Here is a 27003-nt window from a genome sequence, read left to right as displayed (position 1 = left end):
TCTAAAAACGCCGTTACCATGGGGACGTGGGTAGCGTCGCAGTTCCGCTGTTAACTACAGGATAAATGTTTATGAAGTGGCTACAGGATGGTTTGTGGTTGAGGAAAATATTAAACACATATAGAAGTCTGCAACGGAATTACCGTCCGATATGATGGTATTTGTAGCTCGGGACCGCAGGGGTGGTCGTGTTCCGTCCTCCAGTAGTTTGGCGCTGCCAGTGCGCGCGACTTTTCAAAGTGGGCGAGTCTGCTGTTCTTAAAGAGGACGGCCGACCGGTTAGCCACTGGTGTTAGCATCGTATGTCAAAGGTAAACCGCTGGGCCAAAAAAACAACAGAAGTGTCGTTCAACTGACATGGGAATGTATGCCGCTAATGAAATTAAATAGACGAATGTGTCATCCGCGTTTTATGCCTTTTCTTTGTTGTTAAGGCAAGCTAACTTAGCCTGGCTAACGCTAGTTAACCATGCGTTGTAAAGTAAGCAATATGGCCAGCAGTTAAGCAATAGCGTTACTTCACTAAAGGAGCTCTGGGGATATAAAAAGTCTGGAAAAGTGTGTCTACTGTCTGCCAAGAGGTAAGCTTTGTCTCTTTTGATATTTGACGTTAGACATCAACGCTCCATTAACTGAATGGTTTGCTATCTTTTTACGTGCGTTTATGACGCCAGTAATATAAGACGTTACTGCTCTTAGGTCTGGACATTTCCCCTCATTTTGTTTTCCAGCTATTTCTCCTGGTCGACCATGTCTATAGACTTTGACAGTGCAGCTCTGCAAACCCAGCACGATGAAGAAGAATTCGACCCAGAGGACGTGGCAAGGGAGCAAGAGGTGCAGAACACATTGTTGTAGCGTTGTTTTGGAATAGTGTTTGTTAATTGATATCTGTTCCATACCTCATTATTTAACCTTACTATAAGTTTATTTCTTTGTAGGGCTTTTATTTTGTTCTACTCCGTTCCCTCAAGCTAATGTTGTTGTTAGGCAAGTGTGTGAGGTGTACCACCCACTTCAGTCAAACAGGTATTCCGTGTGTTGTTACTCATGCCTTCAGTCTGTTGCACTATGAACCTGTGCTGCTATTGGCTCAAAGAAATGTTCCTGAGTGTGTCAGACTGAAACTGACTGCCATGTGTTTTTCCTGCCTCTATCAAAGTTTCTGTACACTTGAGTAGAGCAGGCTTGAAGAAACCTTTGGTGAATGTCTTGTCAGAGGGCTGCAACAATCGGAAGAACTGGAATTTAAGAGATTATTAATCCTGAAATTGCTTTTTTTAAGGGAGAAGCCTATGCATTTCGCATTAGTTGGTGAAGTGGAAAATGTTTGTTGGCAGTAGTTGGAATGTTTCTGCTCCAGTTAGCTTTGCTATATGTTCTGTCTAAACAATGGAGTTCTTTTTGAGGAAAACACAGCAATACTGCAGGGAGTTAACAACATGCTGCATACCTTTTGGATGTTTCACTCGGTGAAAGTCTTCTGTGTGGAAATGTTAAGGCTGGGACTTTATAATTTGCCTTCTAGGGTGAGGAAGTGTGTTTTTTGGATGTATTAAATGTGTCAGTGGGATAATATGGGGCCTTTGGTTGAGGACACAGTGGAAGATCTGAGGTATATTCACCAGTCCTTGTGGGAAGTAAGTGAAGCTTGAAAAAAATCAATCTTTTACTAACATAAAGGAGAATTAACAATGGTTAAGTGTCAGAAAGTGTTAAAAGGTGTTGACTGTAAAACATAACCTTGTCAGTATTTTGTGTTAGTTTGACCAAAAGCATACAGAAGTTGTTTTTTTGTTGTCATTGGGTTTTTGTTTGTTTTACAAATGATTGTATTGTAAAACGAGATATAAATATACAGTCAAAGTAGAAACTAACAAACTAACAACATGGCTAACAGTGAAACTATGGGAAATGTTTTATTATCTGTATTGGGTCATGCTCAGCACGCTTGACCTACTTTCAAAATAGGGAGCTATGATTTTTTTTTTTGTTGAAAGAAGCATTTGCAGTATTGATATTTCATAACATGAGGAAAAATTTGCCCTCTGACATTATTGCTTAGCTTTCAGTAACTGCTGTTTTTGTGTGCTGTTTTCTCTATATTATTTTATAAAGTGGTTGCAGAGGAAGCATGGTGACTCATTTCCATGTGTTATTTTTCTGCAGCTACACAAGCTGCTCACAGACCTGCCTGATGACATGCTGGAGGATAGTAGAGACTCCTCCCTGGAGCTGGAGTATTCTACCTGCAGCAATAAAAACACTGCCAAAAGGTAACACACATGTGGTATTTGCAACATTAATTACCTTATGTAACTATAAATGTAGATGCATAATTATACGCATCTACTGTCGCTATGTAGTCCACAGTCTACTTGGACGCAGCAATGGTCAGACCATCCAAGGCCAACCTCTCATGAGCAGGTAGGTTGTTAGTTTGTTCTCTCTGAAATGTTTTTATCTTTAAAAATGGTAATTAAAATCAATTATTCAATCACTATCACTCTGAAGAACTATGAAGTGGACTATAACCAAGGTTTTGGTGGTGAGTATCCTTATGAGGATGGAGCGGTTCAGACGAATGGACGTTGCAGTCGCCCTCAAACTCACCCGCTACCTCAAGCCTGGAAACAGCAGTCACAAGAGCACCCCTTCACCCAAGATTACCCCCACGGCAGCTTGGGAACAGAACAATCTACAGAGACCAACAACTTCTCCACAGATGAAACCTATGAGTCTAAACATTACCTGCGGGGTCCAAGTAACCTTGTGAACTATAACGGAGAAGGAGGAAGCAACGACTACAACAGTCTCAGAAATCACTGTCAGGTCAGTTAAATTTTAAGTTTAGACAATAATTGCAAGGGAACTGATAGCTCATCAGTTATAGCTCTTGTCAGAAGTCTCTTAGAGCTATAAAACAATCATTTTTCCTTTCATGAATATTGTATGTTTAGTTGAAATATTTCTGTGTGTATGATATGTTTATGATTTCCTTTACCTAAAGTCTCCATGTTATGTGACAGCTCACATGTTGTGAAGTTTAATTGTGGGTTTACAAAAGATACTGTAGTTTAATGGTGGATCTTTGAGCTGGCTTATTCTTGAGTGATAGAAAACAATTCTGTTTAATTTCATCATACTCTGCTTCTTGTGTTTAATTTTCCACAAGTCTGGAGGAGGGGCTGGACATTCAGATCAGTACAAAGCCAGCTACAATCCTCACCATCCTACCCACCAGATGTTTTCTTCTCAGACTGCACACCAAGAACGTCAACTTGACCATCTACAGAGAGAATTTCTGGACTCTACACAGCGTAAGTCTAGAGTCTTGCTTAAGCGGCAGATTGCAACATCGGAGAATGATAGCCGAAAAGTAATATGTGATGGTTCTTCTCTCAAATTGAGAAAGACATTTATCTCTCTAGCCAAGGGTTAGTTGTTTTGCTGACAGTGGTAATAAATTCCATTTTTTCAGGATTATCTGTGTTAAAGTGGGAAAGTGGAGCTGAATGGATGATTTCACATCATTAAGTTTTTAGACTGTGATTGGCAGCCATTTGTCAGTAGACAAAGCAAATCCCCATTACCTGTGAGTCACATAATAATTAGTGGAAATGCTGCAGTGGTATTTGTTTTTTTATAAGGTTGTTGATCTGGTTGTAAGGCTAGAGTGTTGTCAGCTGGTTACACCACTTCACCACGGTGAAACTCTAGGTGTAATTGTTACTGTATCTCCTTAGATGAATTGGCTTGTTGGTGAAAATTAAATGTGAATTTTGTGTCTTATTTCAGCAACTGTGGAAAAGGAGCAGCTTGCCCAGCTGCAGATTTTACACAAGGCTCAGCAAAGGCAAATTGAAGACCTGGAGCAAAAGCTGGAGGATTCAAGGCGTAATATGAGATATCTTGAGCATCAATTTGCAATTGTCAAAGGTAATTTTTTTTTCAAAGTTTATCCTTTGAGAATAAGAGGTAGAAGCTATATTTTACTCATTTAAAAATACTTGGTTGTATTATTTGTGTTCTTGGTTAAGTGATTAGAATGTATATGGTTACATTTCCTTATTCTAATTATTGTTCCTTTGTATGCATTTCAAAGATAAAATAAAAGCTAAATTAATACTTGACTTTGGAATGCAAAAATCAGTTACTCAAGGTTTTGACAAGTCCTGAGAGACTTACTCTTTTCCAGAATGATGTACTACATTACGATAGTGTGTTTGCCACGTGTAGTATCTAAATGGATGTTTGGAAAAAGTAAGCAGCTGAAGCTCAGTGGTTGGTGTTCCATCAATCTATTGATGGCCTGATATGATTACATCAGATGTCAGATGTTCACACATAACTGCCCCCTTGTGGCTGATAAGAAGCATTGTACTGTCTACAGATACTGGGGCATCCTACATTTGCTTTATGTGTCCTTAATTTTTAAATGAGCACAATTCATGCATACTTTTTCCAATTATGTCTAGATGAAAAGGATGGCTTAACAGTGAGTCTTAAGGAATCAAGTCGACTAGCTGAAGAGGCCAAGGAGCGCGAGGTTAAAATGCAAAATAAATTAAAGGCAATGGAGCAGCAAATTCAGATGCTGAATGAAAGAGACCAGGAGGTAATTTCTGCTTTCATTCCATCTTCTATATTCCTTCACATTGTATGACGAGTGGGGTAAGAATTGATCATGTCATGACAGCGATGGTATCAGTAGTATCACAGTAAAAGTAATTTACTCGGTAATTGGAGTTGTCATTGAGAAAGAAGCAATCAGCCATACTGTGAGAGTTTAATTGGTTTAAAATTGTCAGTCTCATAGGATATGTAAATCTGAGATGGAACAATGAACATCTCTTTTTGAAATATTACAGTGAAGGATGCATCATGGCTACATTTGAAACCAAGTGATTATATTTATGACAGGCAGATATTAACATAATTGAAAAGCTTTGATTCAAAGAGCTTGTTTTTTTGTGTGTTTTTTTTTTTTAATCTTTTGGTAATTTTTGGACTTGGTCACTCATTCAACTTTGATTGCAGAACATAAAGAAGCAGAGAGTTGCTGATGCAGCAGTTGACAGCATGAAGCAGCAGATGTTGGAGCTGTGTCGTTCGGATACCCTGTCCAGAGCACGGGAGCAGCATGACCGAGACTTTGCTGTCATGAAAGAGCAACATGAGGCTGCGTTGTTAGCCGTACAGCAGAAGCTTGACTCCGTGTCTCTGGCTCTGAATGATCAGGTGTGTGTTTATATGGTTCCAGGGTATAGCAATGGAAACCAAACTAATTTTTTAACCGGCTGTTAATTAGGGCCTGAGCCCGGAGGTACTCCGGGGCGAAGACCCTATAATGTTTGCTCGACAGACTCGCCACTTCAAAAGTTCATTTGACCCCCTAAACATGCTCAAAAATTCACCAAATTTGGTACACATATTGGCTGTGGCGAAAAATTCGATAATTAAACAAAAAAGCAGCACTCTACTCAATAGCGCCACCTACATACACAAAAAAACACTCCACGGCCTGTAGGAATGTCCTACAGACATGGGACCAACACCATTTTATTCATCTCACCAAGACAGACAAATCATACACAGTCACCCCTGACCTAACTCTAACAGGACGTCCAGAATTTTGACACGAATGTCTAATTTTGGACAATTTTGCACCCCGAACAAACGCTATCTCCTCCCAGGGCGTTCATGGTATTGCTTCCAAAACTTAATACATGACTCTCCAAACTCTGCTGATGTAAAGATGTTAAAAGTTTTTATACAGCGCAAACGGTTTGGATTTTATAAGCCCTCAAAGAGGGGGAGACACTTTTTACACTTTTCACATTACAATGGAACCTAATATCACATCGTAGACATTTAGGGCTTGGGGGAGTGCATGAGGATGTACTGGGAGACTCTGCTGTCTGCAACCGCTGGGGCTCCTATGCCCTGGGTGCCTCCGCCAATTTTAACCACATTCTAGTCATCCACATCATCACATCTACATTCCCATGCACAACACGCACCCTGCACCATGTTGGGATGGGGGGGCAGCTGGGGCAGGGAGTGGGTCCAGTGCTGCCTCCTTTGCTAACTGCACCATTGCGGGCCTGGGGGCCTGGCCAGGGCTCTTCGGGGGGGGGGGGGGGGGGGGTTGGTCCTCCCCGGCATGGTGGTTGGGCTGGGGTTGGTCACGGGCCCTGCTGCTGTACGGTGGATCGCTCGCTGGTGGTTTCACTAAGTCTGAGGTGCCCTGGACCGTATCAGCATCTATGGTGTTCTCAGCCCCTGTATGGAGGAAGATGAGAGTATGATTGTTTTGTCCGGGGGTGGCGGTCCTGGGCGTGCGTGCCTTCGACTCACCCCGGCGGGTGGGCTGGACCTTTCCGGGGAGTGGGGGGTCCCGGCTGGCTGGCTGGTGGTGCCCTATAACCTGAAACCCTCCTGCTCTGGGGGGAGGGGGAGAACAGGGGATGAGTAGAGGGGATGGGGATCGAGGATAGCTCTGTTCGGGGGCGGTGGGCCTGGTCGTTGTGGTGGGCTGTGGCTGCCCCGCCTGGGTGTGGGGTGTGGGTGGGTGTCGGCCTCGCCGCTGGCAGACCCCTTGGGGGGCTCTGGTCGGGTCTTGGGCTGGGGGGCCCTGTGCCCCTGGGCTCTGCTCATGCTGTGGGGGGGGAGTGCCCGGCAGGACCAGGGTCATCTCTGCCCCGTCTCTCCGTGGGTTGCTTCCGGGTGGGGGTTGCTGCTCCTATGCTTTCCTATGGGTCCTGGCATGGGTTGGGCCTGTGGCTGTTTCCTGGGGGAGGGGTGGCCTGGGGCTTCCCGTGTCCTGGGGATTTCGGGGTGCTCTGGTGACCTGGTCCTGACCTACCTGCCATCCTGGACTGGGGGTGCGATGTCCTGGCCCCCCACATCAGCTACAGCCAGCTACGCACAGCATCCAAGATAAACCGTAGCACATACACATACACGTACACACGCGTATACACACATACACGCATGGAGCGCACAGCTGACCCATAAACACACACTCAGACATTTATCTTAAAATTATATTAAACCAAATGGTAAGCCTGCACCGGAAATTCTGCAACCATTGTTTTTTGTTTTTTTTTCTTTCTTTTTCTTTTGTTGTTGTTACTTTTTCTTTGTTTGTTTATTTGTTTTTTGTTTGTTTTTTGTCTTTGTTTGTTTTTGTGTTTTTGTTGTTGTTGTTGTTGTTTTCTGCTATTGCTGTTGTTGTTTTTTTGTCTCCCCCCTCCTCCTTGTCTTCCCTATCCTGTCCCTGTTCTCTCTTCCTGTCCACTCCTGAGCCTCAGTCCGGTAGCTTCATCAATGAACCAACACCATTCCTAATAAAGTTAAACATAAATGGCAATAGGAGGAGTTTATCAGATTCCTCCTATGCAGAATAAAACTGCTTCAGTACAACAAGGCACCAGGAACACTGATGCTGCTTGCCTCAGCTACTGAACAGGACAGGTAAAAAAAAAAGAAAAAAGAAACTAATAGGGCACCTGTCTGCTGTCATGGTACATACTCTCAAACACTCGTTTGCGCAAATTTAAAAATTGTGCAGCCAGTACAATACCAGGTGTGGGGCTGCTTAATTAATTCCACGCCACTTTCTGGCCCTTTAGACTGTCCCATTGGCAGATGATGTCCCCTTTTCATTGGCTTTATCCACTACAGCCATCCAGGGATTTATCAAAAATGTTTATTTTTTTGTTACATAATTTAAAATTTGGATAGGTGTGAACCTGAAAGTACAAGTTAACTTTGTCATGTTATTTCTTTCAGGTTGATGCTGCTCAAAAGTTACGAGAGCAGGTGAAGCAGCTGGAGCGCCAGAAAGAAGAAGAGCAGCTAGAGCGAGCCAGAGTCATCAACACCCTCACGCAGCGTCTGGAGGAGAGTCAACACCAATGTGCCAAGCTGCTGCAGACAAGTGAGTAATGAAGTCTGCAAGTTTTTTTTTTGTTTTTACATCATGATTTATGATATTACCCTTTATGTTATGTGCATTTTCTTATTTTTCTCTGTTGTGGTTGGTTTTCTCAAGCTTCTGTACAGGACATGAGTCAATTGCAGATCAAACTCAAACAGGCTCACTCAGCCAAGGCACTGAGTGAAAACATGAACCAAGTCTTGCAGGTTTGCTCTTCTACTTTCTGTCTAGGGATGGAGTTATCATTGAAATTGTGATATTCTAGAAGGAGCACTGAAGCAATTTTTTTTTTTCATTTTTTGTTTCACATTTTGTTCAGGAGGATCTGGCTGATTTGAAGGAGCAGATTACTCTGTATGAATCTGCTGTAAAACATGGTGTTATTACATTAGATGTGAGCAGTGACTGGGAGAACCAACTGTCTGAATCCTGTGTGGATTTAGGATTGAAGAAAACTAGGAAGAATGGCACTCTTCACAGGTACCATCAGTATGATTACTCTGGGGCTTCTCTAATTATCTGGGCTTGTGTGATGCTCAAATTAGCTTATTCACTGTGTCACATCCAAAATAGTTAGGACGGAGTAGACCAGAAGATTGAGACAGCAGTGCTGCACTATATCTTTCATGGGCAATTTTTCCACTCCACCATTCCCACTAATAAACTTCAAAATCAAATGTTTCCAGTACTGCCTTGGCTAACCTGTCAGACTCCAAGCTGTGTAAGGATGAGGCTTTACGGGTGCTCAGAGGGGAAATGCAGCGATGCTTGGGAAGTTTAAAGGCAAAGCGGCAGAAGGTCAATCATCTGCAGGAGGAACTTCAGCATTGTCGAGCAAGAGTGAATGAGCTGCAGACCCAGTTAGATGAAGCTCAGCTCAGCTCTTTGGTGAGGACACAGCCAAATACCATTCTGACGTCTGAGAAAATCATGTTACACTGAACTGAAATTCTCAGTGTGATGAAATGCTTACTGTTATAAACATGTGGTTTGAGCTATATGGTTCTGTAGCAAGCAGTGATCATTAATAATTCACATATGTCCACAGGTTAGAGAGACGAGCCAGAATAAACATCTAGACTTGACTGGAGAAAGTCAGAAAGAGTTCATCAAATTGAAGGAAGACAAACGAGTCTTGCAGGAACAAGTGGAGGTTGGTTGAAATTTAATCTGTGTTTTAATGGTTGTGTTCTGACTAAACAATGAAAGCTTGCTCTGTTCCAACTTTCAACAGGTGCTAGAAAAGAAGATTACAGAGCTCAAACAGAGTGAGGAGAAGGTTAAATCTGCCAACCTGGAGCTGTGCACCAAGATGAGGGAGATGATCCAGGAATTAGACCAAGAGAAGCAGGAGGCTGCCGAGCGGTAAGAGAGTAGGAAATAAGATTCAGGATTTAAATATCTTCAGCACCGTACCAGGATTAAGTCATAGGTCTCTTACTCCCCAACAGGCACAGAACTTGTTCTTGCCTCAAGTCCTGAAGTTTGCATGTAATGTTTATTTTTGAAACATATTCTTCATGAGGGGTTTGTGCCTGTTAACATGCTTTGTTTCTGTTTCTTCATGGAGATCTGAACGGATTCATCAGCAGTACAGGGATGATGTTGTCAATCGAGTAAAAACAGAGCTGATGCTGGAACACAACACTCACGTTGAACAACTGACTGCACAACACGAGCAGCACACCCAACACCTAGAGTAAGTCCCCATCATTTTTGAATTTTTTTGAATGAGGACATGCATTTTTGACTGTCCTGAAACAGTCTGGAAACCCCAAGCTCACTTACAGGCTCTATTGCTTCCTGATCAGGACCCAGCTGTCTGAGGTCAATGATAAGATGTTGGCTGTGCAAGAGTGCTACTTATCTGTCTGCAAGGAGAAGGAAATGCTGGAAGAACGTCTACGGAACAGAGAGAGAGAGGAAGTCTCAAGACAAAATGAGGTATACCAGATCATGAAATCTGCTATATATAGATAGATGGATAGATAGCTACTTTGTTGTAGTAATCATTTGAAATGGGTTTGGACTTTGGACTGTTGGTCAGAACACACACACACACACACACACACACACACACACAGGGTTTTGAATGGATCCTTTACCAGGTCTCATAAAGATAAGTTATGGCAGTTTAGCTTAGTTAGACAGGTCCAGTTAAGAGAGAGATGAAAAGGGACATCTAGATTGGAAGATTGATCTTTTGATAAGACTTCTTTTTGATCATGTGACTTTTGATGATAAAAGCTGAAGTTATACATTTACAATTGTTTGGTTCTAATTTCAGCAAAAGCTGAGAGAGGAGAGCAGCGTAGCCTTGGAGAAACTGAGGGCTGAGCTGGAGACTCAACATCAGGCCTCTGTAAACCAACTCAAAACTCTCTGGTCCAAAGAGAAGGAGGCTGAGATCCAGCAGCAGGTGAAGTCTCATGTAGCCTCTGCTAAGGCTGCTTGGAATGAGGAATGGCAGCAGGTATGAGGTTCCACAATTACTGTCCAGCATCCTCAAAGCCCTACTTTTTTTCATCAAGTTTGAAGTTTTGATCTGATTCTGTGCAGTTGGAGAGGATCTGGAATGAAAGGCTGGATGAGGCTAGAAGGAAGAAATGCATTGAGACAGTTGCAGGAACCTGCCAGACAGAAGAGGTTGAAGCAAGCAATGAGATGATTACTGCTGAGGAGCTGAACTCAAGGCTCACTGCACAGAAATTGCAGCTGCAGCTAGAAGCTGACAAAGTCAGACGTCAAGCTGTGGAGGAAGCCAGGAGACAGGCCCAGATGGAGGTTCATGAGAAGCATGTTGAGGACATGGCCAAGCAGGTCAGTTGGATGAACTGTAAACAAAAGCTTGCTTATCTGTACAATCAATATGTAGTAAAAATTGTCACCTTTTAAGCCATAAAACAATAAAAGCCGTAAGTTTAAACCCACAAAACTCATTTGACCTTGGAAGAACCCTGTCAATAAAGTAGATAAAGACTGCTCTATCAACACTGAGCATTATGATCTAAATGAAGGGAGGCTTTGTTTTATAGTATATTAGTTCTAATATTTATTATAACCTAATCAATTTGCCAGTGAGTGTGTTACTTACACGGTAAAGTTGTTTTTGTTTTTCTCTCCATTCTTTGAGTTCCTTGAATGTTGACATGATTCATCGCTGCATTTTCAAAGTCAAACTTGGCAGTTAACCTAAGTGCCATTTTTACAGGTTGAAGGGGCAGTGACCAGAGCCTATAATCGCTGGATAGAAGATTTGACCTCATTACCAGAATACAAAGAATCTCTGCAAAAAGAGATGGAGAAATGGGAAGAACTACAGAAAAAAGACACAGAACAACAGGTATGACTAGTTTGCATTTTTTGTGAGTGAAAGCTTTTCTCTGGCTTATTATATATGCATCTGTCTTCAACTGCGTCAGGTATTGCAGGCTCTGAAGGAGGCAGAGGAGCAGTGGCACAAGTGTCAAAAGAAACAGCTGGGAGAGGAAGGCTTTGGATTGCCAAAGGTGGAGGAGCTCCAACAGGAAGTGGCATCCCTCCAGAGCCAGCTGGAACAGGCGAGGAGAGAGCAAGCTGCTCTGCTGAAGGCTGAGCTTGCTGGAGCAAGGGCAACCTGGAACCGAGACAAACAGCAGGAGATCTCCATTATCCAGGTTCGCTGTGAGCAGGTGTACCAAAGCAAACTGCAAGAGCAGCAAAAAAAGCTGGAGCAGGCTGTGCTGCAGGCCAGAGAGGATGCTGACCTCCACAAGAAGGAGCTGCTTCTGCAGATGGAGGCCAAGCTGGTGCAGGCTGTGAGAGACAGAGAGGAGGAGTGGAGATGTCAGCATGCAGAGAAGGAACAAGTCCAGAGACGGCAGATGAAGGAGGATTTCCTCGCAGAGCTTCAGACTGGGCTGGTAGAGGTCCAAGCCAAACTTTTAAGGAATTCCAAAACTGACCAGCAGGGCGCTGGAGAAACCAGGACCAAGTCAGAAGCCACAATAACGCACATCATCCAAACTTCCTGCAGAGACATAGTCAACAGAGCAGTATCTCAGGCCAAGAGAGAATGGAAGAAAGTGAGATTCCTGGATTTTCTATTATCTAAAATCAAACAAATGATTTTGATCTTTTGAGTAAGGACTTATGCTGTTCAGATATGTATTTATTGGGTTCTAATGTTATTCTTCAGCTCTTAATACTACTGATTTGTCCTCATTTTTTTCCTTGGTATGACTGCATTTTTGTCTCCCCTAGATAAGCGAGGAGAAATTGAGCCTTGTATTAAAAGAAACACAGGAACGGCATGAAAGAGAAATCAACAAAATGACAAGTATGTTGATTATTATGGCTGTTGCGATGCTCAAAGCATGGTGGAGTGAAAGCTTCCTACTTTTGAAATATATGACATTGTGACAGCATAATTCACCATTTCCAGGCTCTTCGGCCCAGAGGAGAGAACAGACTCTCTGCAGGAAGGAGTGTGTGGAAACAACAAGTAAGATGGAAAAGAAGAACAAGGAGCTCCAGAAACACTTGGAGAAGGCCTGCCGACAATTCCAGCAGAGCGTTCGAGATCACAAGGCTGCTATACAGAAACTCAAAGGTATTTATGATTGTTTCAGTGGCACCTGAATAGATTTACTCAAGTTTTCACGTTAAGGGAATACTTCTCCGTTTATCATAGATGAGTATGGGAGCAGATTGCAAACAGCAAAGGAAGAACATCTGCAGCAGCTTGAGGAAGTGAAGCGGTTTGTGTTCATCATTTCTTATGATTACTTCAAAGTCCTATGAAACATTTCCATTGCATCCAAATATTACAAAAAGAGTATTTTTCGAATATTTTCGCTTTCTTTCCAAGAAAAATTCACAAGTGTTTTGGATCTGGCAGCATATTATAGTATTTTATCAAATGAAGGTTAATTGATTTTCAGACAACTCCACTTATGATTTAAAGAACATACTTAAACTTTTTTTTCAGCTGGTTGCTCCTAGATTGTCCTGATATGACATCTACATCTATCCAGGAACAAGTCAATCCTCTGAGGAGTTTTGAGATTTTATAAAGAAACTAATTTGCTCGTAGCCGAACTACTGTACATCAGAATTCAGTGAAAGTACAACAAATGTCCCTGTTATGAGACAGAATACAGATCATTTCCGGTGTATAAAAATGTAGTTTATCAGTCAAAGAAGAAATGACATGTAATGCAGGGGTATATAGCTTCTACTTAGAATGTGGATGTATTTTCATTGCTGTGACATGTTACAAATGAATATTTTTGCTTTCAGGACTTCTGATCAACAACAAAATCTCCATGAAGGCCTCGAGGAGATGAAGCAGCGGTACCTGACCACTGTAGAAAAGATCAGAGGTCAGTTCTGGTGACCAGATCAAAAAGAGGAGAAAAAGAAGCCCAACTTCACTTGGTCATCACCTTGTTCGTGCATCTGCAGTAGAACACAGCCTGATGTCTTCTGTGTATGACAGGGGACATGCTGTGTTACCTCCAGGAGAGTCGGGAGAGAGCAGCAGAGGCGATCCGCGTTGAGGTGCAAAAGGAGCGACAGGACACTGCCAGGAAGATGCGGCACTATTATCTTACCTGTCTGCAGGAGTTACTGGAGGATGGAGGGAAGACAACAGGGTACAAAGGCTTTTAATTGCCTTGAACCTCATTTCTTCGTTCATGATGGTTCATCAGGTTAATTGTATTGATTGTTCTATCCTCTGCAGGGCTGAAAAGAAAATAATGAATGCTGCAAGCAAGCTGGCAGCCATGGCCAAAGTTCTAGAGACGCCTGTGAAAAGTAAATCTCAAAAGAACTACAGTTTACCAAGTGAGTCTCACTGTACAGAATTCACTTTCACTTTGGTTGTTTTTTTGTCCAAATTTGAATGTGGCATGGTCGGATCTCTTTTTTTGTGTTCATGACTGTGTAATCCACAGGCTTCACTCCAGGTAGAACCGCAGGTTTCCTGAAGGACACGTCACCAACTGACCTGCTTGATGTCAGGCCAGAAGAGAGAGCCCAGGGGGAAAAGACCCCTGCTGGTTTTGAGCAAAAACCAACCTCTGCAGTGAGGGCTAAACCTTTGATCCACCAGGACATTTCTCCATCTGTGCTAGGGGCCTCAGCAGATGCAGGGACGAAACCCAGTGACTCTCAGGGAGCTTCTCAACAGTCATCCTCTTCATGTCTTGCGTCTGTGAGAGGGAAGAGCAGGGAGCTTTACTTACAGGGAGGGGAATCTGTCTCAGCAGATAACATCCTGAATTCTGTGCGACAGAGAAAACCTTTCCTCACACACGAGGTTCCTGTCAGAGATGACAAACGCACTGACTGGAGCATGACCAGCAGTGACTCAGACATGAGCTTCAAAGTCCCCAGACTGTCTCACTCAGGAAGGAAAGTAGAACCGGTGAAGCCATTCTCTGTGTCTGCTGCATCCTCCTCTGACTTTAGAGATTTTGGAAGCTTCACCCCTGATACGTCCAACGTCACAATTTATAATGCGATTGCCAGCAAGACCCCTCACTCCCAAACCTCCACCTTCCCCAAAGCAAAGATGAGCACCCACAGAGAGCCCACTCCAGGCTCCGAGGGCGACAAGCTGCATGGAGTTTGTACAAGACCTCAGTTCTCTGACTTGAGGCAGCGCCAGCAGGACAGTGGCTTTGACAGCCCCTTCAACCAGCACACGACAAAGTGAAGGAGGAGTGTGAAGTGAGGGAGGGAGCTGAGTTTTAAACCCATATTCGTAATAAAGGTGCCTTCAGTAGTGTTTCATGTTTACATTTATAGAACCTGTGTGGATGCTTGAAGATTTTGTGCCGAATGTAGAGAGGAGATCTCTACCACTCTTTAGCCTGTGCGCTCAGTATGAAGCTACGGTTAGCTTAGAGCAGACTGGAAACAGGAGGATCCTGCCAGGCTGACGTTCTGAAACTTAAATGGTTTTGCCTGTAAACATCAATGTGACAAATTGTTTTTTTATTGGGGGAAATCACTGTTGAACAAACAAGATCCAACATTTTAGTTGACCAGAAGATTTAATGTGACTGAAGATGTCATAACACAATGCACCAAGTACTTTTTTTGGGGGGGGGGGGGGGGGGTCTTTGTTGTGTTAGATGTTTGTCATCTCAACTGACGGGTTTCACATCGACCACACAGGCAGGTGAATTATATTTTTCTTCTCATCTAACTGGAGACGTGAGAGCATGTTTAGTCCCTAAATGGATGTCCAACCATTTCTTTCTTGAAGTGCCAAAGGACACATCAGTTACATGTTACACTCCTCTGGTCTGGTGTGTCTCATCTGTCTCCTGCAGAAATATGATCAGGAGTCAGTTTCGACCTTCTGCCTGGAAAACTCTTGTCCCCACAAACATGCTGGGTCTTTTGTTTGTTTGTTTCCACATTGACTCACAGACTTTCCTTTCAGAGTACACGTGTTGCTCAATGCAACACGCATTAGCAGCTCACTGTTAACCTGCAGAGATTTGATGAACGCAGCCTCAACGCTCCCCTCACAATCTTCATGGTTCCATCATTGTCACATTTCGCTTGAGACAGTCTTCTGTTCGTGCAGGAGCGTCAAACAGGACTCGCTTCTGCGTCTGTCTGCTTGCTTCAAAGTTCTCTGTCATGAACGTTTGACCAGGTCAAAAGTTGCGGCTCTTCACACTGTAATGTTTAACATGCAGCTCAACACTCTTTAATGTTTAACCTGGAAGGCTGCTGACTGTGAGGACGGACGAGTGCGGGCTCATACACATCGTCTGTTCTGTTTCTCTCATCAGCAGCATTTTGATCCATTGTGTTTTTATATTGAAACAATGTTTTGTATCAAGTTAATGAGACATGCATAATTTATAAATTTATAAATGTTTTATATGTAACGTGTTTTTGGTTTAATAAATGAAATGATCTTTTTGCACTTTTTTTTTTTTTTTTAGATAAATAGAGTAATTTGTCAGATGAGGTGAGCAAAAATACTTCAGACCAAACATGGGGAGGATTTCATAGGGAAAAAAAGTACTTTATACATGAATTGATATAGTTTAATCATTAATCTCTGCTGGATGAGAGGATTATTTCAGGGACAATGAAACCTGATGCCTCTTGGACTAAATGTTTGTGTCCTTCTGATGAACCCGCTATGATGCACAGGGTTTGCCCTGGCGACCTGTGAAAACACTCTCACAAACCAGTCAGCTACTACGTGGCCTGCCTTTGTGACTGTAGTGGACATTTTCACATTCAAGTGCATCCAGTGTTTGCTGACTGCACACCTTTTGTTCTCATATGACTTCTAAGTGGGTTGAAGGCTCCACAGCAAAACAAGATGCAAGTGCAGTTCCTGACAGAAATCATTCCCAGATGGAGAATTTTGGAGGAAAAGCCACTGTGGCAGCTGAACCTTTGTGGGTTCAGCCTTATCAAACTCTGCCTATGTGACAAAGATACAATGCAAAAAATAATACCATCAACATGTGGTAAACAGGAATCAAACAAACTTCTGGTATTTGTATTCAAACAATACACTGGGATCGATATAAAAAGGATCTCTCTCATTGGGTGGCCTAGGCCCGCCCACAGCTCCGCCCCTGCTGGTGCCTGCAAGTCTCCACTTCACCAACTCTCGACTGTGGGTTCCTCCACTGTTAAACAGCTGCAAACATGTTTTTGTGGCTGATACCTGCAACTGTGATTTGCCTCTACCTCCGCTATCCCTACTTCTTCCAGGATATCCAGTATGTCCTTTCTAAACTCAAAATAAGACTCAAAGTCCTCCGGTTCATGAAGACTCACTACACCATCCTGGACCGCTTTGAGGACACGGCGAAGGCGCTGCCGCACAAGCCGCTCCTGCTCTTCAAGGATGAGACGTTCTCCTACCAGGATGCAGAAAAACTCAGCAACAAAGCCGCCAGAGCGTTTCGGCAGACCGGACTGGTTCAAGAGGGAGACACGGTCACTCTGTTCCTGGGAAATGAGCCCATGTTCCTGTGGCTCTGGTTGGGACTTACCAAGATCGGATGTTCCGTAGCTTTTCTCAACTACAACATCCGATCCAAGTCCCTGCTCCACTGCTTCAGCCGCAGCGGGGCCAGGATCCTGGTGGTGGCTGAAGGTGAGAAGAAACACTCAACTTTAAGAAAAAGTGTTGTTTTTTTATTGTTGTTGTTTTTTTGTTTTTTTTTTAAATGTAAATACCTTGAGTAGAGTGGCCATCTAGCAACCGAAGGGTCGCTGGTTCGATCCTCGCTTCCCCCGGTGACCATGTCCAAGTATCCTTGAAAAAGATCCTGAACCCTTAATTGCCACTGGTGGCCCTGCTACAGGCCGCACAGTCCTCCTGCAGTCCAAAGACATCTAAAGGTTAATTGATACTCTACATTGACCGTAGGTGTGGCTGTGAGTGGGAATGGTTGTCTGTCTCTATGTGTTGGCCCTGCAAATGGATTAACGCCCTGTCCTGGATGGACCCCGCCTCACGCCCTTGGATACTCCCCCACCCCCACCCACAACAGATAAGCCGTCTAGAAAATGGATGCATGGACACCTTTAGTTTAATATTTGTATGCTACATCAGAGCTCACTTAGCTTAGTTTTTAATGTTGCAGCTCAACTGTGGCGTATTGATGTTCGGGGAGACTGGGGACAGGTGTGACATGGCCTCTGACCCAAACTAGACTGATGGCACTCACCCTGCACTCATTCAGTTAGAACTGGTCAAACACTGTTTGAGTTAGCCTGATTTTTGACCCGCTGCTCCAAACTCAGATAGGTGTTAAATTTCGGTCCGCCATTGTCAAGCTGTTGCACGGTCAGCAGTGCCAAGTGGCAGACAACATGTGGAAGTACCGCAGCAACGCGTCACTGGAGTGACGGCTGCAGCATGAAACACCTCGTCCCCCACTGATCATGACAGACATGGCAGTGTTGGTGTCAACAACCTCATACACTCATTCAACTTTTAACATCTTGTGCAAAACAACTTTATTGACAATTGTAATCATGTGACAATTGTCATCAGTCAGATGAGCTCAGTGTGATCGCTCAGGCCGGTGAGAGCACGTGAGCTCTGGATTTAAATCAGCACCGCGACGCCTCCAGTATCTGCAACTGTTTATTGTTTGAAGAGTCACAAGTGTTTGTGGTCTGCACTTTATTATAAACCAGATATCCTAAATTGCTATTAATGACGTTGAATATTTTTGGTGAAATATGTAGTGAGGAGGCAGTAGTAGTACACACTGTCCTTGGCAGTCCTCCACCTCTGCCTCTCAGCTTCACTTCTCAGCGGGTTGCTCTGAAACTTCATATGCAGATCTGTAGGGGTTTTTTGTCCGTGCTCTCAGATTTCACAGCTGGATTTCTATTACGCAACCTGAACTTTTACTGTAGTTTTACAGCCAGTGGTGGTAAAGTGCATTTACTGAACTCTACTTAGGTATGAACTTAAGATAACCGCTCTATGCCTCCACTCCAGAAGGTCTGAGAGGGAGTTACTAATACTGATAAGTTTCAAGCAGCTTCTGACATCACACTGAGTCATATTTAGATGTCTGAGCTTTAAGCTGCTCCGCCCAACTGAGAATGTCCCCTGAAATGTCTCGTGTTTTTATTCTAATAAATCGTTTAAATGATCCAGCAGCTCACCAATAAAATTAAACTCCATCTCTGATTCCTGTTCTAGAGCAGGAGATGCAACGGTCTACGTTGTTTCTGATTCCAATACCAGAGGTCTTTTTTCTGGATTACTATCACCATTGTTTTTACGTGGACGTTTACATCATGAGGCTGACCTAGACCAAAGTCTCTCAATCATATTAAAAGATCAGTACAAATACATAAAGACATTCAATTTAAATGGATTTAGAGCTGTTTCTTTGAACCTGTGACGTGTCTCGTGTTGTCATGGGGGGCTGATAGTACAGCTCAGTCTATGGATTCTGGATCTGTATGTGGATCAGCACCAATGTTCCCATATCTAGTCTGTGAATAATGTCAGTGTCTGCATCCTCTGTTCTGATATTCCTGATCTGATGTCCACCTCTAGTCAGAACTCCCCTGATCCCTCTTGCTCCCCCTGCAGTGGCTACAACTCTAGCATGCTGCTACTTGCTGATGCTTCAGTAGTGATGGCTTCTGGCATGTCAGGTTACAAAACTGTGGGAGTGTTTTGAAACTACAGCGTGTACTGTGTGTTCAACCTGCAGTGGTGTTGCAGTGAAGTAGATTGTATTTTATCTCCAGGCTTGCTGGGGGCCGTGGAGGAGGTCCTGCCCAGCCTGCTGGAGCAGGAGGTCACCGTTTTCATCCTGGCTGACGCCTGCGCTACAGAGGGTGTGCGCAGCTTCACAGATGAAATGAAGCGGGCGTCCTCTGAGCCGCTGCCCAAGGATTTAAGATCCCGGGTAACCTTGCAGAGTCCGGCGGTCTACATGTACACGTCAGGGACTACAGGTCAGCCTCGTCAGAAGCTGATGATGAGGATTCCACAGGTTCCAGTTTTCACGCACCTTCGTCCCCTCCTCAACAGGTCTCCCTAAAGCAGCAGTGATAAGTCACACCAAACTGTGGATGATTTCTTCGCTTCTCCAGTTAACAGGAGTTCACGCCGACGATGTGATTTATATAAGCCTTCCTCTCTACCACACCGCCGCCTTTGCTGCATTCACCTCAGCCTTTGAGAAAGGTATGCACGCCTGTAAACAGCGAGGCCTGCACGCATGACATCATTGACATTGATGTATGACCTGGCATGAACAAATGGATCCAGAGAACCAAGCTGTAGAACTTCGTTTTATTATCTTTCTTATGTAGATATGTCATTTTATCTTTGTGTGTGTGTGTGTGTGTGGGTGTGTGTGTGTGTGTGTGCGCGCGCGCAGGTGTCACCGTTGCTTTGAGGAGTAAATTTTCTGCATCTCAGTTCTGGGACGACTGCAGAAAATACAATGTCACTGTCATACAGTACATCGGTGAAATTATGCGTTATCTCTGCAACACACCAAAGGTAGGCACTCTTAGTCCCGCCCCTTATTCTACTGGATATTAAAACTGAAGGGTGAATCCTATGACTGTCCCTCACAAACGAGTTCACACGGTGCTCATTTAGCTCATGGCTAGCGGGTTAATTTCACAACACAATGTATAGAGTTTTAAAATGCACTTGTGGTGACATTCACACTGTAAATAACGGGTATGTCTCTCTGATGACACGAAACAGCAAAAAAAACAAAAAAAAACAAACCAGAAGATGCATATTTACAATTTTCATCCATCCATATTGTTGGAATTCCTCTCAGTACCAGAAGACACAAACTTGATGTACGGCGGCTTTAAAGGTCACCAGAAGTGAAGAACAAACGCTTTCTTACTCTTTTGTTCTATGACAGAAACCCAACGATCGAAGCCACAAAGTGAGACTTGCAATCGGCAACGGGGTCCGACAAGAAGTTTGGAAAGAGTTCGCGAGCAGGTTTGGAAACATTAAAGTCCGAGAGTTCTACGGCGCCACAGAGGGGAATATCGGGCTCCTAAATTACACCAACAAAGCCGGAGCTATTGGGCGGCACACTTTGATCAACAGGGTAAAAGTCCATGTTTCATCTCATGATCTGAACCCAGATCTGTCAGTTAATGAGCAACGTGTGAGTGTTAGTCTTTTGTCTCCCGCAGAGGTTTTTTCCGTATGCTGTGATTAAATTTGATGTCGAAAAGGAAGAACCGGTGAGGGATTCGTCTGGTCTCTGCATCGAGGTGCCCAAAGGTGCGTTAGCAAAATAACCACTCCGACGGGGACATAGTTTAGTTTTAAAAGGTGCATAATTTTTTTTCGTTATGTTTATTTTGTTATGTTTATGGTAGTTTTAACACAATTTTTGAGTGATTTTTATTTGACACAATATTTTAGGCAAGAAAAAAAAAGAGAGCAGAGAACAAATCCTGTAAATCTAAAGGCGAATCCCTCCGTAAAAGTCAGCATGCACTTTTAACAAGTTATTTTTTTAAATCCAGAATTCTGTGGTTTTAAGATGATCTGAGATGGAGGAGCGGAAATTTGCTATGAAATATTAAGATCGACCGAGAAGAATCTCTTTCAGTTTACACTGATTTACATCTTTCTGTTGTGTGTACTTGTAAATTCTGACATGGATTTCTCTGCTTATACTGCACTGCACTTCTTTTCTTATAACCCAATGTGTTTGTTGAATTGGCTACAGTTAACATTCCACTATCATCTTCAGGTGAGCCTGGACTTCTGGTATCGGAAATAACAGTGAAGAGTCCCTTCGTGGGTTATGCGAGAGACCTGCAGCAGACTGAGAAGAAGAAGCTCCATAATGTGTTGAAGAAAGGAGACATATTCTTCAACACTGGCGACCTGGTGCTGATCGACAAAGACGATTTCATCTACTTTCAGGATCGTGTGGGAGACACTTTTAGGTGAGTTCTGCGTCAGTCCCTCATGTGGTGTTTGAAACCTGCTGAGTACTTTAGCTGGTTAAAAAAAAGTTCTCCAGTATCGGCCATAAAATATCATATGATGTCATGATAGGGGAAGAGCAGCAATGATTGGTTCATGTTTAGTTAAACTTGTGTTGAGGTTACGGCAAAGAGGGGTGGAAAATTTGGGCGAGGTTTTTGGTGGAGTTCTGGATGAAGTGTTTCTGAGGGGACACACGTCCCCTGCTTTACATTTAAAGAGTCACAAAGTACATTGATAAATGGTTAATTCTCCTTCAGTAATGCTTTTTCAGCTCTCTTATATATTACTAAGCATTAACTATTTGTTATTAGTGCACCCTCATAGTTCAGTCCATCCATGCATTCCTCCATTTTCTTCCACTTATCTGGTGTCGGGTCACGTGGGCAGCAGCCTAAGCAGAGAGACCCAGTCTACCCTCTCCCCAGCTACTTCGTCCAGCTCTTCGCGAGGGATCCCGAGGCGTTCCCAGGTCAGCTGAGAGACATAGTCTCTCCAACCTGTCCTGGGTCTTCCCCAAGGCCTCCTACCATTTGGACGTGCACTGAACACCTCCCAGGGAGGCGTCCGAGTCAACTCATCTGACTCCTCTCAATGTGAAGGAGCAGCGTCTCTACTCCGACCCGAGATGGCGGAGCTTCTAACCCTGTCTCTAAGGCAGAGCCCAGCCACCCTCTGGAGGAAACTCATTTCGGCCGCTTGTGCTCACAGTCTCGTCCTTTTATGCATTACCCAAAGCTCATGCCCTCAGGTGAGGGTAGGAACGTAGATCAACCAGTAACCAAACCGATGCAGAGTCCGCATCACTGTAGATGCCGCACCAATCCGGGTCGGGGCTCATCCCGACTCAGAGATGGCACTCAACCAAGTCCGAGTCCATGGTGCCAAGTGCACATGTGGACACCCTTATGCCTAAAAATGGTGTTCATTATTGATAATCTGTGACAAGCACAGAAGTCCAATAACAAAACACTGCTTGGTTTCAGATCAGGGGGGCCATTCCTCCCAATCACGCCTCTCCAGGTCTCACTGTCATCGCCAATGTGAGTGTTGAAGTCCCCCAGCAGAACAAGGGAATCCCCAGAGGGGGCACTCTCCAGTACTCCCTCTAGGGAATCCAAAAAGGGGGGGTATTCTGAACTGCTATTTGGTGCACAAGCGCAATCACCCCACCCAAAGGTGGAGGGAGGCTACCCTCTCATCCATCGGGTTAAACTCTAACATACAGGCACTGAGCTGAAGGGCAACAATTATTGCCACTCCTGCCCGTCACTTCTCACTGCTGGCAATGCCAGAGTGCAAGAGAGTCCAACCCGTCTTGAGAGGACTGGTTCCAGAGCCTACAGAACTAATGTGTCTTACTGTGATCATTTAAAAAAACAAACAAATACTGTACATCATGATACTGCAGTAGTGCCCACTAGTGGCGATCAGGGGAATATCTCCACAGGCCAAACTAGAGAAAATATCTCTATCTTGTTTTATACTTAAAGAGAAAGTAAAACAAGAACTACAACCTGTTAGAATAGAATAAAAGCCTAATATAACTGGTAGTGAGGGAAGAGGGGTCAAAGAACTCTAAATTAATATTTCAATAAAGTCACACCCTGTAGCTTGCATGAACACAGTCAAAACGACATATCCGACAGTAGAAGAACACCAGACCATCACCGTAGCGCACAAGTGTTGACGCCTTTGGTGTCTTGGACAGGTGGAAAGGTGAGAATGTGGCTACGACCGAGGTTGCTGACATCATCGCGCTGGAGGACTGCATCGCAGAGGCCAATGTGTACGGAGTTGAGGTGCCAGGTAAATGGAGACAGGATGTTAACGTATTCAGCTGCCATATCTTTGATGCAATTACATTCAGTCAGTTGCTGACGTCTAATATCACGCGCACTGTTTCAGAGCTTGATTTGAAGTGTTCTTCCTGTGCAGGTGAACATGACCAGCTCACCCACTGCCCATCGCCTTATAGCGACTACGATTATCCAGTTTAATTAAATCAGAGTGGACGGTAACTCTTCCTACAAAACCTCTACTTTATTATTTGCCTGTAGGTCCAGACACGGTGTTATCGCTGCATTTCTTGCTTGAAGGACTGTCCCGGTTCTTTCGCAACCAAACAAAAAACCAAAAAATCGGAATTTGAAGCTCAGTAAACTCACGTGGTTTGTCTGATCCTGGACTGGACTGGAGCGTGGCCTCATTTTCCCAGTGATGATTGTTTATTCTCCCTCAGTCGCTTGAGGTCATTGTCTTCCTCATAAACTTTGCCCGAAATATTTAACCACTAAACTGACTTCAACACAGAGTGAGGAGGAGGAGGAGGAGCTGCTGGTTATCCATTTACATTGTGTTCCCAAGGGGGATTTATCTTCTTCTCACCACCTGATTTGGATCACAGCTTGCGTAAAGCAGCAATCGAAGGTCAGAGGAGCAACACAGGGGATGAAGTTCAAAGAAGTGAACTGAGACCTGATTGGGATGGAGACTGAAGCCTGTTGTGACACAAAGCTCCACTCAGAAGCTGAGGTGAAAGCAAACATTTGGCTGCATTTGCACTGAAAGAACAATTAATCCGAGCGCAACAAACAGCTGATTGTTATCGGTGTCAGTGACAACAGGCCGCCTCGTCGTCGTCAGTCTGGCTGAGGTCCGACGCAGTGGCATCATCTCTAGATTAGTTAATTCCACAGTTTAGCATCGTCGCTCTTCTGCAGACGGCATTGATCCTGAAATCCACTCATTTTTGAATCCTCTCCAGAACAGGACAAGAAGATGGATACTCTTCTCTCCTCTGTGTGTGCATTAGGGAGCTGAGGCCCTAAGAGACCAGCTGACTGCTAGTTAGCTTAGCACAATGAATGTCAGTGGATAGGAAGGTTAGCATACCTTTATTTTGCCTCTGCAGTAAGCAATATTCTTCTTCCATGCTTAGTAGCAGCAGCTCTTTGAATCCTCGACAAACACCCTGTTTTGTTGGCTGAAGTTTTCAGGTCCTGCGTCAAATCACTACGCACAGTCAGGAAAGTAGTTCTGGCTATGTATCTGATTCTAGAACTGCATTAATTTTTTTCATCGTGAAAGTTAAACATGATCCTAGTTCTCCTGCCCGAGGAAGTCTTCACCAGATGCTAACGTCACTGATAATATTTTGCATCAGAAAACTAGTGTCTGCTGGTGTTTGTCACTGTTCCCAGGCCAGGAGGGGAAGGCTGGAATGGCAGCTGTCACTCTGACAGACGGACACACTTTTGACGCTGTCGGCATTTTTAAACATCTGGAAAGCTTCCTGCCGCCATACGCGAGACCTCGTTTTCTGAGGATTCAGGTACTCACAAAGTGATATTAAAGGATTATTTGATGGTTTAGAGTGATAAAATCACGTCATTATTCAGAATTTTACTCTGTTCCAGAGCTCATTGGACATCACGGGCACATACAAGCTTTTAAAGGCCAAGCTGGTTGCCGAGGGCTTCAACCCCAGCAAAGTAACCGACCCACTTTATTTTCTGGACGAAAAGGAAAAGACCTTCGTCCCTCTCACACTGGATGTCTTCAACTCAGTCACATCGGGGAAAATCAGATTTTAAAGTGGCCGTTCAGGGGAAAATCACTGGAATTCACCTGTAATGATCAGCACATCGTCTTGTGATGAGCGTCTCGTGTATTTTAGCTCTTTTCTGTCTTTTTTTTTTAAAGCATTCTTGTTTTTCTACATCATGTTTGAACTTTTTGCTCTCAGTTGTGACTCTGACTCACCTGCTGCTCCGCCGTCAACCCCGCCACCTCTCCCACATCCACTGTAAAGACGGACTCACACAGGTTTACGCTGCCTGTCGTGTCGGATGGAGGGAGCTGGACCTGCTTTCCCATACTGCACTGCAACCGGTGGTCATGTTGTGGTTTCAGGCACAACAACAACGCACAATCTTACACATCTGATTGGTGCTCATTTTGTAGAACTGTGAAGTTTTTAATAAAATCTTGTTCAACACTCTTTTTGGAACCACCGTGAACAAACTATTTAAATTAGAAGTCGAGAAACCATTTGTTTGCTACTTCAGAAGAGGCTCAAAATGAAGGAATATTAGTAGTTACTAAAATATAAATAACACAATTAGCTCACCTCAGAGGAGGTGCACAGTCTCAGTTTTTGAAAAGAACCTCAGTACTTCATTCACACACAGGACTTGGCTGTTACAGCAGTGAATAGTGGTGCTGCATTAACGACACACACCTGTTCAGTTTCTCTGGATCAGTCTGACCCACCTGAACCCTCTCTGAGTGCAGGGTGACCCGGGTTGTGATGCCCCTGCACTCAGTTCCTGCCAACATGCTGTCTATTTTGTGTGTGTTTTCATCTTTTATGAATAAATGTTGAACATGATGAAAAGATAAAGAGAAAATCTCAATCAAAATGAAGTAGCATGCACCAAAGAACAGAAAACAGGAAGCCAGAAGAAAAAAAACAACTCCTTTTTTGACTTGAGGGGAATCTGAAGTGAAAAACCAGAACATCTGTCCAGGCGAGTCGCAGCATGTAGAAGGAGCAGGATCAATTCTCTGGGCCTTCCATAAATTTGGGAATCATCATCAGCCAATCAAATCCAGCTGCTTTCACCTGCGATATCAATCTGTTTAATTAACTGATGTCAATAATTACACAGTTGTTGTTGTTGTTGTTTTTTTTTAAAGAAGGTTACTAAAACACAAGCTTGCAAGTTTTTGTGTTACCAACTTATTTCCCTTTTTTCAGGGATATTTTTTCCATAAGCAGTTGTTGTGTTTTGTTGAAAAGGATGTTTGGGATTGATTTAATCGGGGTTGTGTGAGGTCATCATCTGGGCCCTTGGGGCATAGAGCAGTGAGTAGCTGCTCTGAGGTCAGTGTAAGACTGCCGAGGACAGAGAACTGCAGGATAAACAACCACAAACTCTTATTTAATCCACCAAGTAAACACCTACTAGAAAACATCCATTACACCAACGCTACATTTGTGATATTTTTGCAGCAATGTCTCTTATGGTGCTACAATTTTTAAAGGGCTGTCGGACAGCAAAAGCCAAGGCCAAAGTGTTATATTTTCTTTTTTATTTCTGTGCTTATTTGGTGGATAAAATACATTTTTCTACGGTACAGAGTTGCTGCTGCAGTCTGATGGTAACAACCTTATTATGGATGAAGACCTCGTGCGATCCCACTTCAATTAATCGGCATTATCCCTTTATATCCCTGTTTTTGTTCATTTGTGTTGGAAAATAAACAAAAACTAAAAATGTAACACTCTTACATCGCCTATGAGGAATTTACTAGAGGTAACAGTGACCCCGCAGAGTCCTCAGCTGCCTCAGTATATCAATAACAAGTCTGAAAAACAAGTGTGTGTTATTTCCAAGGGTGTGTGTGTATGTGTGTGTGTGTGTATGTGTGTGTACGTGTATGTGTGTTAGCCACGCCCCTACGTCACTCCCCCGTAAATCACCACACAAATACGGTTCAGTTTTCAGGAGCGCCCGCCTCTTCTGGCTCCGACTCGGGGTTCATGATGAGCGTTGCC

The 27003-nt window shown here is 43.7% G+C and overlaps 2 protein-coding genes and 1 long non-coding RNA gene across 4 annotated transcripts; 2 read left to right on the top strand and 1 right to left on the bottom strand.

The window, feature by feature from the left end:
• Positions 1-38: 38 nt before the first annotated feature.
• cep152 (centrosomal protein 152) lies at positions 39-15882 on the top strand. Its single transcript, XM_086209266.1, has 28 exons — positions 39-581; positions 732-837; positions 2170-2276; positions 2367-2427; positions 2515-2832; positions 3176-3320; positions 3799-3939; positions 4479-4618; positions 5041-5241; positions 7798-7945; positions 8060-8151; positions 8265-8425; positions 8632-8833; positions 8994-9098; positions 9180-9310; positions 9516-9644; positions 9757-9889; positions 10233-10418; positions 10505-10765; positions 11157-11288; positions 11368-12009; positions 12188-12263; positions 12369-12536; positions 12618-12684; positions 13226-13308; positions 13425-13581; positions 13671-13774; positions 13885-15882. Exons 2-28 carry the CDS (start codon positions 751-753, stop codon positions 14646-14648), a joined length of 4941 nt encoding a protein of 1646 aa, XP_086065392.1. The 5' UTR covers positions 39-581; positions 732-750; the 3' UTR covers positions 14649-15882.
• On the bottom strand, positions 15316-23898 carry LOC147259056 (uncharacterized). Its single transcript, XR_015117141.1, has 3 exons — positions 23609-23898; positions 17159-17300; positions 15316-17069 (listed from the first exon to the last, which is right to left on the bottom strand). It is a non-coding gene; the product is annotated as an uncharacterized LOC147259056 (long non-coding RNA).
• On the top strand, positions 16520-25443 carry LOC147259055 (long-chain fatty acid transport protein 2-like). 2 transcript variants are annotated; one of them, XR_015117140.1, is made up of 10 exons: positions 16520-17075; positions 19205-19414; positions 19491-19646; positions 19843-19967; positions 20350-20544; positions 20633-20723; positions 21202-21400; positions 23152-23249; positions 23379-23975; positions 24644-24774. XR_015117140.1 is itself a non-coding variant. In XM_086209267.1 (10 exons), the coding sequence occupies exons 1-10, from the start codon at positions 16622-16624 to the stop codon at positions 25034-25036; spliced, it is 1836 nt and encodes a 611-aa protein (XP_086065393.1). In that variant the 5' UTR covers positions 16523-16621; the 3' UTR covers positions 25037-25443. The 2 variants fall into 2 exon arrangements, 1 of the variants encoding a protein (XP_086065393.1); XM_086209267.1 differs by lacking the exon at positions 23379-23975 and adding an exon at positions 24860-25443 and having other exon boundaries at positions 16523-17075.
• The last annotated feature ends 1560 nt before the right edge of the window (positions 25444-27003 follow it).

Source organism: Aulostomus chinensis, chromosome 7 (genome assembly GCF_037954235.1).
Source record: "Aulostomus chinensis isolate RoL2024-O1b breed Wild chromosome 7, RoL_Achi_v1.0, whole genome shotgun sequence".
In the NCBI taxonomy this organism is placed as follows: domain Eukaryota; kingdom Metazoa; phylum Chordata; class Actinopteri; order Syngnathiformes; family Aulostomidae; genus Aulostomus; species Aulostomus chinensis.
The sequence above is the reverse complement of the archived record's forward strand: the minus strand, read 5'-3'. Positions and strand labels throughout refer to the sequence as shown.

Excerpts from the sequence above, each read along its gene's own strand:
- cep152 (XM_086209266.1), top strand. The coding sequence starts at position 751 with ATGTCTATAGACTTTGACAGTGCAGCTCTGCAAACCCAGCACGATGAA. Across the intron at positions 11,289-11,367 it reads AAAAAGACACAGAACAACAG|GTATTGCAGGCTCTGAAGGA; the intron begins GTATGACTAGTT and ends CAACTGCGTCAG. Across the intron at positions 13,775-13,884 it reads AAAGAACTACAGTTTACCAA|GCTTCACTCCAGGTAGAACC; the intron begins GTGAGTCTCACT and ends TGTAATCCACAG.
- LOC147259055 (XM_086209267.1), top strand. The coding sequence starts at position 16,622 with ATGTTTTTGTGGCTGATACCTGCAACTGTGATTTGCCTCTACCTCCGC. Across the intron at positions 19,647-19,842 it reads CACCTCAGCCTTTGAGAAAG|GTGTCACCGTTGCTTTGAGG; the intron begins GTATGCACGCCT and ends GCGCGCGCGCAG. Across the intron at positions 23,250-24,643 it reads GTACGGAGTTGAGGTGCCAG|GCCAGGAGGGGAAGGCTGGA; the intron begins GTAAATGGAGAC and ends CACTGTTCCCAG.